Consider the following 15,837-nt stretch of genomic DNA (forward strand, 5'->3'; position numbering starts at 1 on the left):
CCTGTCTCTACAAAACATTTAAAAATTAGCTGGGTGTGGTGGCACATTCCTGTAGTCCCAGCTACTCAGGAGGCTCGGGTGGGAGGACTGCTTGAGCCCCGGCAGTCTAGACTGCAGTGGTTATGATCGTGCCACCGCATTCCACCCATCTCAAAAATAAAAATATAAAACAAATTCATTAAAAAATTAAAAAGCGTATGCTGTGACAATGGAGATAAGTACTAGGAAAAAATCCTTGAGGACTCTGACAAGTCCTGCAGAAAAGAGACTTGTTGAATTTTATTCAGTCTTGGAGCAAATTGTCTTGGGCCCCAGGGACTTTGTTCTGAAGATGTAGTTCCCATGTAGCCTGGGAAACATGTCTCCTGCATCTGATACAGCCTAGTGCGTACTATGCGCCTGCCACTGAGTCCGGCACTGGGTAGTCCTCAAGGGTTTAGCTGGAGACGGACAGATCCCGTGCTCAGACTCAGGGCTGTGAGCCAGCCGGGTATGGAGTGCTAACTAGGGCGCTGAGAGTTTGGATTGAATGGTAACTGTCTGGTGTTTGCCTACCTCTCTGCAGAGCATGACCTGGAAGTAGAGCCGGAGCCCCCTACGATGCTCCCCTTGCCCCTGCAGCCACCATTGCCGCCCCCACGACCGCCCCGGCCACCCAGCCCACCGCCGGAGCCCGAGACCACAGACGCCTCACACCCATCTGTCCCTCCAGAGCCTCCTACCGAGGACCAGCCCCCGCGTACTCCAGGCCTCTGTGGCAGCCTGGCCAAGTCACAGAGCACAGAGACAGTGCCAGCCACACCAGGCGGGGAGCCCCCACTATCAGCGGGCAGCAGTGGCCTGTCCGTGAGCTCTCCTCAAGTGCCCGGCAGCCCTTTCTCCTACCCAGCCCCGTCCCCTGGCTTTAGCAGTGGGGGCCTCCCTCGGACACCTGGCCGGGACTTCACCTTCACACCCACCTTCCCGGAGCCCAGCAGGCCCCTGCTTCTGCCCGTCTGCCCGCTCCCCACTGGCCGACGTGACGAGCGCTCTGGGCCTCTGGCCTCCCCAGTGCTCCTGGAGACAGGCCTGTCCCTCCCTCTGCCCCTGCCCCTGCCCTTGCCCTTGGCATTGCCTGCCGTCTTGCGGGCCCAGCCTCGGGCCCCCACCCAGCTGCCGCCCCTGCTGCCCGCCCCCCTGGCCCCTTGCCCACCCCCCATCAAGAGGAAGCCGGGCCGGCCCCGGCGATCCCCACCGTCTATGCTCTCCTTGGATGGGCCCTTGGTCCGGCCGCCAGTGGGAGCCACCTTTGGAAGGGACCTCCTGCTTCCGCCGGGCCAGCCACAGACCCCTGTCTTCCCCAGCACCCATGACCCCCGGACGGTGACCCTGGACTTCCGGAACGCAGGGATCCCAGCCCCTCCACCACCCCTTCCCCCCCAGCCACCCCCACCCCCACCTCCCCCACCTGTAGAGCCCACCAAGCTGCCCTTCAAGGAGCTAGACAACCAGTGGCCCTCCGAGGCCATCCCTCCAGGCTCCCGTGGGCGTGACGAGGTCACCGAGGAGTACATGGAGTTGGCCAAGAGTCGGGGGCCGTGGCGCCGGCCGCCTAAGAAGCGCCATGAGGACCTGGTGCCACCTGCAGGCTCGCCCGAGCTCTCTCCACCCCAGCCCCTCTTCCGGCCCCGCTCGGAGTTTGAGGAGATGACCATCCTGTATGACATCTGGAATGGTGGCATCGATGAGGAGGACATCCGCTTCCTGTGTGTCACCTACGAGCGACTGCTGCAGCAGGACAACGGCATGGACTGGCTTAACGACACACTCTGGGTCTACCACCCCTATATCCTGCTGGCGTGGGGGCTCGGCCTTTTCCAGGGTGCAGGAAGTCCCCACTCACCTCTCTGGGCCCCACCTCCCAGTCTGGAGCAGCCCATGGGGCCCATGAAGGTGACAGCATGCATCACCGTCATTTCCCAATCAGTGTTTGTATGCTGGCACCCTACCAGGCTCCCAAGTGAATCATCACTGGCACGTTTGAAGGACTCCCTCTGCGCCAGGCCCATCTCACCCCCAGAGTTAGCAGGTCTCGGGGCCACGTGTAACAGCAGTGCTATGCAGCTTAACAGCAGACAAGGGCTGAGGCCTTCTGTGTCCTGTCCCCTTCATATCGTCAGGCGTCCTCTCAGTAGCCTGGTGAGATAGGGGCTATGATTCCCATTTTACATATGAAGAACCTAAGGCTCAGAGAGAGTCTCAGTAACCTGTCCAAAGTCGCACAGCTGCAAGTGGCAGAGTTGAGATTCGAACCCAGGCAAACCTAGAGTCTGGGCTCTTCACCACGAGGCTTTCATGAGGCTTGGCTGTTCCCATAGGCCCGCTGGAGCTGTCATTATCCCTGTTGTATCAGACTGATTTGTGAGTACTCAGTCTATGTCAAGAGCTCTGCTCAGTGCCGGGCGTGGTGGCTCAAGTCTGTAATCCCAGCACTATGGGAACCCAAGGCAGGCAGATCACTTGAGGCCAGAAGTCTGAGACCAGCCTGGCCAGCATGGTGAAACCCCGTTGCTACTGAAAATACAAAAATCAGCCGGGTGTGGTGGTGTGTGCCTACAATTCCAGCTACTCTGGAGGCTGAGGCACTAGAATCACTTGAGCCTGGGAGGTGGAGGTTGCACCGAGCCGAGATTGCACCACTGCATTCCGGCCTGGGCAATGAAGCAAGACTCCATCTCAAAAAAAAAAAAAAAACCCTCTGCTAAGCACCATAAGCATATTTCATCACTTGCAGAGGCATCACTGTCACCCCAATTTACAGATGGGAAACTGAGCAGAAAGTGGTTAACACACCCAGCACTTTGAGAGGTTGAGGTGGATGGATCACTTGAGCTCTGGGTTCAAGGCCAGCCTGGGAAATGTAGCAAAACCCCATCCTATAAAAAAAAATCCAGAAATGAGCTGGGAGTGGTGGCACATGCATGTACTCCCAGCTGCTCAGGTGGCTGAGGCTGGAGGATTACTTGAGCCCAGTAGGCAGAGGCCGCAGTGAGCTGAGATTGCACCACTGCACTCCTACCTGGGCAACAGAAACCCCATCTCAAAAAAAAAAACAGAGGCATGCAACTAGATACTGACTGGCAGTGGGGTTGGTCAGCAGCAGCCTCGGGGAGGTGGCATGGGAATGGGCAGTAGAACTGGGCATGGCTGCCCCTGGAGGGTGGTCTGAGGATGGGCGGGACCAGTCTCTGAAGGGACCGGGAGGGGCTCTCTGAGAATGTCCATGTGGCCCTTGACCCACACCCACCCACCAGCCTCTCTTCAGCTAAGAAAAAGAAACGGGATGATGGCATCCGTGAGCATGTGACGGGCTGTGCCCGAAGCGAGGGCTTCTATACCATCGACAAGAAAGACAAGCTCAGATACCTCAACAGCAGCCGTGCCAGCACCGATGAGCCCCCTGCAGACACCCAGGTACTGCCAGGGTTCCTGGACACATCAGAGCCTGCCTGACTGGGCGCGGGGATTTGGGGCACTCCTGGAGGGGCACCAGCAGAATGACTTGTGAGGCCAGAAGGGCTGGCACACAGAGCGAGTAAGTGGAAGGGGAGAGCAGGTGGGCAGGGCCTAGAAGGAAAGGATCTGCCTTAGTCTGGTGGGCCCTGGAGCACCTCCCAGGAGCTTAATCAGGGAGGCAAAGTCAGATCCACAAGGTTCCTTCATTTCTTTGTTTTTTGCTTGTGTTTTTTTTGGAGCTAGAGTCTTGCTCTGTCACCTGGGCTGGAGTGCAGTGGTATGCCCTCAGCTTACTGCAACCTCTGCCTCCTGGGTTCAAGTGATTCTCCTGCCTCAGCCTCCTGAGTAGCTGGGATTACAGGTGCCTACCACCACGCCTGGCTAATTTTTAGTAGAGATGGGGTTTTGCCATGTTAGCCAGATTGGTCTCAAACTGCTGACCTCAAGTAATTTGCCTGCCTTGGCCTCCCAAAGTGCTGGGATTATAAGCATGAATCACATTGCCTGGCCTCATTCTTTTTTTTTTTTTTGAGATGGAGTCTCGCTCTGTTGCCCTGGCTCACTATAGCCTCCACCTCCCGGGTTCAAGCAATTCTCTGCCTCAGCCTCCCGAGCAGCTGGGATTACAGGTGCCTGCCACCACACCCGGCTAATTTTTGTATTTTTAGTAGAAACGGGGTTTTACCATCTTGACCAGGCTGATCTTGAACTCTTGACCTTGTGATCCACCTGCCTCAGCCTCCCAAAGTGCTAGAATTACAGGCATGAGCCACCACGCCCAGCCCCTTCATTCTTTTTTAATCCAGCAAGTATCTGTTGAATACATGCTGTGTACCTGGCACTGTTCTGGGTTTACAGAACCAAATCTTTTTACTCATGGAATGTAATTATTTATTAATTTTTCTTTTTAAAATTTTAAAAAATTATTTACTTTTTTTTGAGACAGAGTCTTGCTCTGTCACCAGGCGGGAATGCAATGTCACAATTTCAGCTCACTGCAACTTCTACCACCCGATTCAAGCGATTCTCCTGCCTCAGCCTCCAGAATCGCTGGGACTGCAGGCACATGCCATCATGCCTAGCTAGTTTTTGTATTTTTAGTGGAGACAGGGTTTCATCATGTTGGCCAGGATGATCTTGATCTCTTGATCTCGTAATTCGCCTGCCTCAGCCTCCCAAAATGCTAGGATTACAGGCATGAATCATGGCGCCCGGCTGGAATTTATATTTTAGTGGGGACTCGTAGGAAATAATCAAGTGAACAAAGAAGCATGTGATTCCAGGCAGAGAAAACGCGATGGAGAAAACAGGAGAGGGGGTTAGGGATTACCAAGTCAGAGAGGTCAGACCCAAGCAGAGTGAGGGAAGGAGCCGTGCGGATGCCACAAGACTATAGAGGAGCAGAAAGCGACTTCCATAAAGTTAAAACTGGAGAGGGGCTCGCTGACTGCAGCAGGTATCCTGAGGACAGCAGCAGCACCAAGGCCCCGAGGCAGGGCAGGAGCTCCGTGTTGTGTGTGTTGGGGCGGGGGGAGGGAGAGGCCGTGTGTGGTGGGAGAGACAGCACGGGCCACCAGGGTCCTGGGGACTGTGGCGGTGAGTGGCTTGTCTCCTGGGGTGACAGCCAGCTGAGGGAGATTCTGAGAGGAGTGGGGATGGCGTGGTTCCAGCCTTGACTCCCAAAGCGCCCGCTGGCTGTTCTGCGGAGCTGGCACAGGGGTCCCGAGGGCAGACTGTGTGTGAGTTGCTGCGATTTCCAGGCTGGATGTGCAGGCAGGCTGGACTTACGTGGGCTGTGAGAAGTGGATGCCGGTGGAAGACTATGAGGAAGTGGGATGGATAGGACTGGGGCCCGATTGAGGACAGGAGACGGATGGGGGTGGTGACAGCCTAGGGTCTGGCTAGGATGGGGACCTCTGGGAAGCTGGATGCCAGGCCTGAGATGGGGAGGTCGATACGCCATCACCGCAAGACAGCTTGAGTTCTGGGGTTTCTGAAACACCCAGGCAGCAAGGTCTGGTGGGCATGTGGGTACAGCAGAGCTTAGGATGGGGATCTCCAGCCCGGGGACCCTAAGTGTAGGCATTGCCAGGAGGCAAGTGGTTAATGAAGGCAGAGGTCTGGGACGTTCCAAGGGTTAATGGGTGGGGCAGAGGCCCAGGGAGGCCAAGAGCAGGATATGACATGAGGGTTTCAGAAGGATCCCCAATTTTGAATTCTTGGGGGTTGGAGGGGTCTGGGTGACAGCTGAGATGGGAGTCAGGGTAGACAAAACCTTGGGCTGAAATGGGGAAAAGACAGCGCCAGGAAAGGATAAGTCATTTTGAAGATGGAAGGAACTTGAGCATGTTCAGATACTGATGGGATGGAGGAAGTGGGGAAGCGGTGACAATCGGACAGACAAGTGCGGAGAAGCCCAGAGCAAGGATAGAGCTTAGGGCGGGATGGCCGAGGACAGGACAGACCTGCTGAGCTCCCACATATGGTCCTCCGCAGGGCATGAGCATCCCGGCGCAGCCCCATGCCTCCACCCGGGCCGGCTCGGAGCGGCGTTCAGAGCAGCGCCGCCTGCTGTCCTCCTTCACTGGCAGCTGTGACAGCGACCTGCTCAAGTTCAACCAGCTCAAGGTGAGGCCGGGCTTCACCCAAGTCCCAGGGTGGCAGCAGAACCTGAGACCGGGGCTCACCTCTCCCCTCCTTCCTCCCGTAGTTCCGGAAGAAAAAGCTCAAGTTCTGCAAGAGCCACATTCACGACTGGGGCTTGTTCGCCATGGAGCCCATTGCGGCCGATGAGATGGTCATCGAGTATGTGGGCCAGAACATCCGCCAGGTAGGTACTGCCCAGTGGGATGGGCACGGGGTGGGCATGGGGCTGGCCCAGCCAGACTGACACCCTTTCGTGGCCAGGTGATCGCAGACATGAGGGAGAAGCGTTATGAGGACGAGGGCATCGGGAGCAGCTACATGTTCCGGGTGGACCATGACACCATCATCGACGCCACCAAGTGCGGCAACTTCGCACGCTTCATCAACCACAGCTGCAACGTGAGTACCCGGCAGGGGGTGGTCCCTTACCTTGCTTCTGTGCCAGGAGCACCTAAAGCCCTGGCATGGGAATCGGCTGGGCCTCCTTCCCAGGCTCGGGTCAGCCGAGGGTTATATGGAGAGGAGGACATGTGAGGCCTCCTACCAGGAGCTCTGCTCCTCTGAGCTTCAGTTTTTCATCTGTCAAATGGGCATAGTGAGACTTCTGTGCCATGTTGAGGACGCAGGGTGCTCAAGAAGTGGTTGGTTCAGTTCACTGGTAATTACGGAGTTGTTTCTCTGCGCCGGTCTTTGCTCCGTGCCATCATTGGTTAGGCTTAGCCCTCCTCCGGCTGAGCTGTCCGCCAGAGCTTTCTGCAAGGGGTCCATGCACTGTGTGCATCTGTGCTGTGGGTTAGCTGTACATACGGTGTTGAGCACTTGAAATGTGCTCAGTGCATCTGGGGACCTGTGTTTTCAAAATTATTTCATTCTGATGAATTTATTAAACCTAATTACCTTGTGACGACCATATTGGGTGGTGCAGGCCTAGAGGGGAGGGTCACTGATAAGAGGGGTTTGAGTGACAAAGGACAGGCTCCGAGCAGGAGGCAGGCCTGTTCCAGGGTGGGCGCCCCTGACTCTAGGTTTGAGTCTTGGTGTTGAAGCTTAATGAGTTACTTAATGTCTCTGTGCCTCGGTTTCCTTGTCTGTAAAACAGGGACAATAACAGTCCTCTGTGGGTTGTTGGGAGGGCCACATGGGTGGGTCACTGCATGTGGGCCTTTTAAGAGCTGACCAAGCTGGTCCTCAGCACCTGCTGGCTCAAGCGGTTGTGACTCGATCCTTGCCTGGGTGGTAGGGACTTTCCTGTGAACATCCAGGGGGATCTGAGTGGTAAGAGGGAATTGCCCAGGGGAAGCGGTGCTGGGACAAGAACTGCTTGTTCAAGGGCCCTGGGGCAGTGGGAAGAATGCCTGTTTGAGAGGCAGCAAGGGACGCCGTGGGGATGGGGTAGTGTGAGAGGGTGGGATGGGCCTTGCAGCGGGTGGCCGAGCTGAAGAACTAAGTTTTCTGAGAGCCAAGGCCGCTGGAAGGTTGGAGCCGTCGGGTGACAGGTTCTGTTGTCCCTTTGGAAACATTTCCCTGGCTGCTGGGGGAGGAATGGATTTTTTCAGGGGTGAGAGTGGCTGTGGGGGCTGTGGCAGGCTGTGAGCAGTGATGGGGCCTGAGTGTGGCCAGAGGTGGAGAGCAGTAGACACAACCAAGAGGCCCTTTGGGAACAGAACTCACTGGCCCTGGTGGGGGCAGAAGTGGACTGAAGAGGAGGCCGGGAGGCAGATGCCCTGGGGCCTGGGTGCGTGGTGCAGCCGCTGCCCAGGGAAGGAGCAGGTCATGCTTTAGATGTGAGCTTTCTGAGTCAAAGATGGGTCCCGGGGCTGCCACGGGCAGATGGCAGGTAGTTGCATTTATGGGCTTGGAGCCCTTTACCTTTTCTGTAAAGGGCTAGATAATAAGTATTCTGGTTTTGTGCCCCAGATGATCTCTATGGCACTGAACTTGGCTGTTACAACAAAAGCAGCCACAAATCATATGCAAACGAATGGGAGAATAGATATGGCTGTGTGCCAATAAAACTTTATTTACAAAAACAGGCAGCTAGGGGCCATAGTTTGCTGATGCTTTGTCTAGAGCTCAGAAGTGAGACCTGAGCTAAAAATAGACGTACATTTGGGAGGCACTTTCACTATGAATGGAAATGAAAGGCCTGAGAAATAATTTTGATCATTGTCATTATTTAGTATCAGAGGCAAGGAGTCACCCCTGGGGGCAGGGGGGCCAAGGTCCAGAGCAGGTGACCAGTGGGCTGGGGGTCACGTGGCAGTGTCAGGCCTTGAGCACAGGTCTGGTTGGGTTTGAGGGGTCTGCAGTGGTGGGGCCCTGAGGGGTCAGGGCTCACTCTGCCCCCCCCCTTGCCCGCAGCCCAACTGCTACGCCAAGGTGATCACAGTGGAGTCGCAGAAGAAGATCGTCATTTACTCGAAGCAGCACATCAGCGTCAACGAGGAGATCACCTATGACTATAAGTTCCCCATCGAGGACGTCAAGATCCCCTGCCTCTGCGGCTCCGAGAACTGCCGGGGGACCCTCAACTAGGCCCCGGTGCCAGACTAGAAGGATGTCAGCCGTAGCCCCGGGAATCCTGAGCGTGGAGTCCCTGGCCTGGGGCCCAGCCCCCTGCCCACCCCCATTTCAGGTGCTGTCCTCTACCCAGCGGCCATTCAGGGCCTGGCGCCCCACACTACCCCCTGGAGCCCCCGGCTCCGGCCCCTCCGCGGGAAAGGGCTTCTCTGTCGTTCAGCCCACGTCTCTCATTTTTACAAACGCCCCTTTCAGGATTTCTGTGTAACTCCAGCATCAGCTTCTCCCTCTCCGTCTCTCCCCTGCCTCCCTCTCTCTGTCTCTTCTCTCCCCAGCACCCTCGGCCTCTTTCTGTGAATGCTGCTACGTTGTTTTGTCTTCTGTTTTTTTCCTCATCGTGAGAAAAGACATTTTAACCGTTGAAATGTGAAGGTGGAATCAGAGAGAGGGCCCCTCCTGGGGGGCTGCAGAGGCCTTGGTGGCCGTGCGTGGCCCACATCCTGGAAGCCACCCGGGCCCGGACGCAGGGCCAGGTGCTGTGGAAGGATGGAGGGCTCCTCGGCCTTGAATTCAGAACACTACGCCCTGAAAGCACCCCTCTCTGCCCGTGGGCAGAGTTAGGAGACCCCACACCTTTCCCAACCTGAGCCCCAGCCTGTTCCTTCCCCAGAGGCCAGGGCACCACTGACCCTGCGGACCCTGGCGGAGCTAAGCTGATTGCAGGCAGGGGTCTCTGCTCTGGGCTCTCCCTGCCACCTCACCCCAGCACCCCCGAAACCTTGGGTTCAATGTTTACTTTCTCATTCGGATGCCAGCAATGAGGGAGCCTCTCAGAGGCCCTGGTGCAGGTGGGGGGGCGCTGAGAAGGTGGGCGGCCACTCTCTTCTGCTCTTGCCTTCACCCTGGGTGGGAAGGGGGCTCCCAAGGGCAGGCGGGTCCCCCAGTCCCGCCATTACGGGTTGTCAGACCATCTGCATGTGGCATTTTTTGGCTTATAAGCTTCACCCATTCACCCCCCACCCACACCCCACATCCCCCTACCAGCAGCCCCTCGCCCCAGGAAGGCCAGAGCATATTTATTTTCGGAGGGAGCAGATTCTCCCAGAAAAAGGAAAATCTTGGAAAAGATTTTTAAAAATCAGATCTAAGTCTTTGACAGTTTATTTTCCCTTTTGACCCCCTTCCCATCCTCCTCAGAGTTTATTCCCATGGATTTTTTTTTTCTTGTACGTGTATAAAATCAAAACGAAGGGGAAAAAGGTTTTTGAAGTTCAGAATCAACTTCTGTATATATATAGGCTGCCATAAAGGACTTTCTCTTGGGAACATTGTTTCTTGTAGAAACATGCAGGAAGACCTTTTTTGCTCATTTCTTTGTACTTCCAAAAAAAAGACACAAAAGCAAGCCCCCCCCCCCGCCCCGTACCCCAGAAAGCAGAGGAGGCATGTAAATAATTTCTGGAAAGTGACTGTTGTGACCCGGAGTCCTCATCGAGTCGAGCGCGCTCCATGTGGGAGCTGCCCCACCCTGCGGACGCAGGTGGCCGGAGCCTCTGGTATCTCAGCTTGTGTCAAGCTTGTTATCATGTAAATTCTGTACAAAGAATTGTTATTTTTCTCTTTTTTGTCGTTGGTGGTTTTGTTGTGTTTGTTTGTTTTTTTTTAATTGCTTTCCCCCAGGCCCCCTCTATTTGAGACTGTGCCCGCTGGTTTCAAGATCAAGGAAACTGGTAGTATAAGACACAGATGGGGCGCCTGCGCACAGCGGCGAACTTCTCTTCCGTTTGCGGTTTTCTGCCTAATTGTGCAACTGAGGAAATAATTTATTTTTCACATGAGGAAATGCTTGTAGAGATGGCTGGTTCAAGTTACTTGCACAGCCCCCGAGGGGCTGTCTCCATTCTGTCCCCTCCCCCATAAAAGAAGTAGGGGGATGCCAGGAGACCAGGAAAGGGACCCCTGCCTTGCCCCTCACCTGGCCTCACCTTGCCTAGCCATCGTGCCCAGTGTTAACCTTGGCTGGCATTCGCTAAGGGGACTAGGCCTCCCTCTCCCCAGGAGCCCCTGCCCCAGCCCCAGAGTGGTTTGCAATAATCAAGATATGTGTTGAGTCATTTTTCTTTCAACTCCTTCATTTTTCATTGAACAAATCTCTGCTTTTGAAGAGTTGGGGGTTTCTGCTATTTTTGGTTTTCTTTTCTCTCCCTCCCCCTGCAAAGAAGAGAACCAGTAAGTTTTAGGGATGTTTGTGTGTATAGAATCCATCATCCATATGTAACTTGTTTTGAAGAGAAGTGTTTCCGTTGTGAGTGTCTTGCTGTAAATATTTGTTCATATTTTTGTGAATTCAATACTATGTACCATTGTATTATAGTAACTTTTATAAAGCAAACCATAAATATACTGACTTTTCTTACAGATACGCCGTCTCTCTTGCTCTCCTCTCTCTCCCTCTTCTCTTTATTCTTTCTTTCTGTTGGGAACACATCCTACTCACATGGAGGGTGGAGTGGTCCACTCAGACACTCAGATCATCAGGTTTTTTGTTTTGTTTTATTTTTTGAGATAGAGTCTCACTCTATTGCCCATGCTGGAGTGCAGTGGCACAATCTCTGCTCACTGCAACCTCTGCCTCCCAGGTTCAAGCGATTCTCCTGCCTTAGCCTCCCAAGTAGCTGGGATTACAGGTTTAAGCCACTGCACCCAGCCACACTGAGTTTTTTGTTTGTTTTTGAGACAGAGTCTCACTCTGTCACCCAGGCTGGAGTGCAGTGGTGCAATCATGGCTCACTGCAGCCTTGACCTCCTGGGCTCAAGTGATCCTCCCACCTCAACCTCCTGAGTAGCTGGGACTACAGGTGTGAGCCACCACGCCCGGCTAATTTTTGTACTTTAGTAGAGACAGGGTTTTGTCATATTGGCCAGGCTGGTTTTGAACTCCTGACCTTGTGATCCACCTGCCTTGGCCTCCCAAAGTGCTGGGATTACAGCCGTGAGCCACCACGCCCGGCCCCAGCTAATTTGTAAGAAATTTTTTTATAGAGACAGGGTCTCCCTACCTATGTTGCCTAGGCTAGTCTCAAACTCCTGGGCTCAAGCCCACCTCAGGCTCCAAAAGTGCTGGGATTACAGGTATGACACTGGCTGGCCTGAGCTTGCAGGTGGGTTTTGTGAACTGGGCCAAATTATAGTCATACTAGACCTTCCATAGCTTTTAAGTTTGATTTCTGGATTTTTTTTCTTAAAACCTTAGGTTTCTGGCTCATTAGGTCTGCAATTAAGGAAACAAGATCAGGTATCCTGGCCGGGTGCGATGGCTCATGCCTGTAATCCCAGCACTTTGGGAGGCTGAGGTAGGAGAATCACTTGAACCCGGAAAGTGGAGGTTGCAGTGAGCTGAGATTGCATCACTGCACTCCAGCCTGGTGAAAGAGCAAGACTCCATCTCAAGAAAAAAAAAAAAAAAAAACAAATTAAAAAAAAAAAAGATGTGCAGGAGTTGGGTTGGACAAATAAGAAAAAGGACCAAAAAAAGATAGGTATCCTTTTACTATCACTAGAAGAATGTAGGTGGTTCCTTGAAACTGTTTAACACTTAAGGAGATGTCCCCTTGGTCTGCATTTACAAATTGAGAAGAACTGAATCGATCCCGTATTCATGGTATTTCAGAGATGCTGTGCCCCAGTCAGTCTCAGCTCTGCCTGAGCCAGTAGAGGGGCGACAAGGGGCTCATAGTTGTCGTCTGTCCACAGTAAATATCTCCGAGAAGGAGAGTCGTGAAACCTTAGCAAACAGCAGTATGCCTGAAAAGACACTGTACTTCACTTCTTACTGGAGAAATGTGAATTATTCCAATACCATTTCCCCCTGTCAGGTTGGCAAATATTAGAAGGTGGAAGAAACCCAATTTGGGGGAGCTTGAGGCAGGGGGACTCATGTATCATTAGTGGAAGCCAAAAATTGCTCAAACTTTTAGGGGGAAAAATACCTATTAGCAATCACTGTTTAAAATGCACACGGCTGGGCACAGTGGCTCATGCCTGTGATCCCAGCACTTTGGGAGGCTGAGGCGGGCAAATCACTTGAGGTCAGTAGTTCGAGACCAGCCTGGCCAACAACGTGAAACCCCATCTCTACTAAAAATACAAAAAATTAGCTGGGCATGGTGGTGCATGTCTGTAATCCCAGCTACTTGGGAGGCTCAGGTGGGAGAATCGCTTGAACCTGGGAGGCGGAGGTTGCAGTGAGCCGAGACCATGCCACTGCACTCTGGCCTGGGTAACAGAGTGAGACCCTGTCTCAAAATAAAAAATGCACACAAAGTCTTGCTCAGTGTCCCACTGTGAGGAATTGAGCCTGGCAGACACAATGGGCAACAATGTGAACAGGAGTGTTCTTTGCAGCCTCATTTGTGATATCAATGAAACTAACGGAGGGAGATTGTCCGTTCACGGTGGGCTGCTTTTAGGAATTATACATCCAGACAGGTGAACACTTCCGTAGGTAGATTTATGGGAATAGAGGACTGAGGTCTGGGCTGAGACAAGAAAGAGAAGGGAGCATCTGGTCATTCAATCAACCAATATTTATTGAGCACTTTTTATGTGTCAGATACTCCTCTAGGTTCTGGGGACAGGAATGAAGGAAACATACTGTTCTGGAGGGCAAGCCAGACAGATGTGAAAAGCAAATGCTACAGTAAGGAGAAAAAGAGCGAAGAAAACGGGTGTCCGCTGGAGGAATATACAATTTTATTTATTATTTATTTTATTATTATTTTTTGAGATGGAGTTTCGCTCTTGTTACCCAGGCTGGAGTGCAATGGCGCAATCTCGGCTCACCGCAACCTCCGCCTCCTTGGTTCAGGCGATTCTCCTGCCTCAGCCTCCCGAGTAGCTGGGATTACAGGAACGCGCCACCATGCCCAGCTAATGTTTTGTATTTTTAGTAGAGACGGGGTTTCACCATGTTGACCAGGATGGTCTCGATCTCTTGACCTCGTGATCCAGCTGCCTCGGCCTCCCAAAGTGCTGGGATTACAGGCTTGAGCCACCGCGCCTGGCCCTATTATTATTTTTTCAAAGATGGGGTTTCACCATGATGGTCAGGCTGGTCTTGAACTCCTGACATCAGGTGATCCACCCACCTTGGCCTCCCAAAATGCTATGATTACAGGCATGAGCCACCGCGCCCGGCCTATTATTTATTTTAGAAACAAGGTCTAGTCCTGTCACCCAGGCTGGAGTGCAGTGGCATGATTGTATCTCGCTGCAGCCTCAGTCTCCTGAGTTAAAGGGATCCTCCCACTTCAACCTCCTGAGTAGCTGGGACCATAGGCGCACTTTACCATGCCCAGCTAATTTTTCAACTTCTTTTCTTTTCTTTTTGAGATAGAGTCTTGCTCTGTCACCCAGACTGGAGTGCAATGGCGCAATCTCAGCTCACTCCATCCTCCGCCTCCTGGGTTCAAGTGATTCTCCTGCCTCAGCCTCCTGAGTAGCTGGGATTACAGGCACACACCACCACCCCCGGCTAATGTTTGTATTTTTAGTAGAGACAGGGTTTCACCATGTTGGCCAGGCTGGTCTCAAACTCCTGACCTCAAGTGATCCACCTGCCTCAGCCTCCCAAACTGCTGGGATTACAGCTGTGAGCCACCAGTATCCAGCCAATTTTTAAATTTTTTATAGAAATGGGGTCTCACTATGTTGCCCAAGCTGGTCTTGAACTCTTGGGCTCAAGCAATCCTCTGGCCTTGGTCTCCCAAAGTACTGGGATTATACGTGTGAGCCACTGCGCCTGTCTTCATCTTCTTTCCTGAACTTGCTCTCCTGTCATCTTGTCTACCTTGGTTAATGACACTTCTGTCCTCTGCCTTCACCCACCACAGCCTGCCTCTGATAACCTAAGCTCAAAGGCCAGGGATCCCGGATTTAAACCTTCCCTTTCCCTCCATCACCTACCAAATCCGATGCTTCTTCCCTACTCCTCAAATCCATCCACTACTTCCTCTGCTCCTCAGAGAGAAGTTTTTTCTTCATTCGCTCTGCTGTGGGGGCCAAAATAGGAGCCCCTCTCCTGCTTCTCAAGAGGCTGAGGCAGGAGGAAGGATCACTTGAGGCCAGGAGTTCGAGGTCAGCCTGAGAAACATGGAGAAACCCTGTCTCTACTAAAAATACAAAAATTAGCCAGATGTAGAGATGAAACCCCATCTGGGATCCCATGGTCCCAGCTATTAGGGCCCTATATAGGGCCCCAAAACCCCATTTTGGGGGCCTATGGTCCCGGATATTAGGGAGGCTGAGGTAGGAGGATCACTTAAGCTGGGGAGGTCGAGGCTGCAGTGAGCTGTGTTCACGCCACTGCTCTCCAGCCTCAGTGACAGAGACCTCAGACAGGGAGAGGGAGGTGCCAGATATATTTGGGTTCCCTTGTGGACAAGAGTCCCTCCACCCAAAATAAGAACATTCACATGTGTTGACTCTGTGCCAGCTGCTGTTTTAAACATTTTTGATACTAAACTTGCAACAAGGCTAGGAGGAGGGTATTATTATCATTCCCACTTAATACAGGAAACTGAAGCACTGAGAGGTCAAGTAGCTTGCCCAAGGTCACACAGCTAGCAGGTGGCTATCTGAGAGATGAATCCAGGCAGTCTGGCTCTCTAGTCTGTGCTCAGCTAATGGGTGTCTGCTCTGCATGCCCTATTTATTTATTTATTTATTTGATGGAGCCTCTCTCTTTTTGCCCAGGCTGGACTGCAGTGTTGTGATCTCACTGCAACCTCTGCCTCCTCTGTTCCAGTGATTCTCCTGCCTCAGCTTCTCGAGTAGCTAGGATTACAAGTACACACCATCAGGCCCGGCTAATTTTGTCTTTTTGGTAGAGACGGGGTTTCACCATGTTGATCGGGCTGGTCTCAAACTCCTAACCTCAGGCAATCTGCCCACCTCGGCCTCCCAATATTTATTTATTTTTGAGATGGAGTCTCATTCTGTCACCCTGGCTGGAGTACAGAGATGTGATCTTGGCTCACTGCAACCTCCACCTCCCAGGTTCAAGCGATTCTCCTGCCTCAGTCTCCCGAGTAGCTGAGATTACAGGAACCTGCCTCCAAGCCCAGCTAATTTTTATATTTTTAGTAAAGATGAGGTTTCACCATGTTGGCCAGGCTG

General features: G+C 53.1%; 1 protein-coding gene across 5 annotated transcripts in view; it reads left to right on the forward strand.

The window, feature by feature from the left end:
* The window catches only part of SETD1B (SET domain containing 1B, histone lysine methyltransferase), a 28,987-nt gene extending 17,908 nt beyond the window's left edge, over window positions 1-11,079 (forward strand). For all 5 annotated transcript variants that reach the window (XM_035257880.3, XM_035257879.3, XM_035257876.3 and 2 more), the window contains 6 exons: window positions 566-1,825; window positions 3,287-3,453; window positions 5,992-6,123; window positions 6,206-6,325; window positions 6,403-6,540; window positions 8,503-11,079. In XM_035257880.3, coding sequence (XP_035113771.3) covers window positions 566-1,825; window positions 3,287-3,453; window positions 5,992-6,123; window positions 6,206-6,325; window positions 6,403-6,540; window positions 8,503-8,676 — 1,991 coding nt within the window. In that variant the 3' untranslated portion in view covers window positions 8,677-11,079. The remainder of the gene's footprint in view (window positions 1-565; window positions 1,826-3,286; window positions 3,454-5,991; window positions 6,124-6,205; window positions 6,326-6,402; window positions 6,541-8,502) is intronic.
* Window positions 11,080-15,837: the final 4,758 nt, after the last annotated feature.

This window comes from Callithrix jacchus, chromosome 9 (genome assembly GCF_049354715.1).
Source record: "Callithrix jacchus isolate 240 chromosome 9, calJac240_pri, whole genome shotgun sequence".
Classification (NCBI taxonomy): Eukaryota; Metazoa; Chordata; class Mammalia; order Primates; family Cebidae; genus Callithrix; species Callithrix jacchus.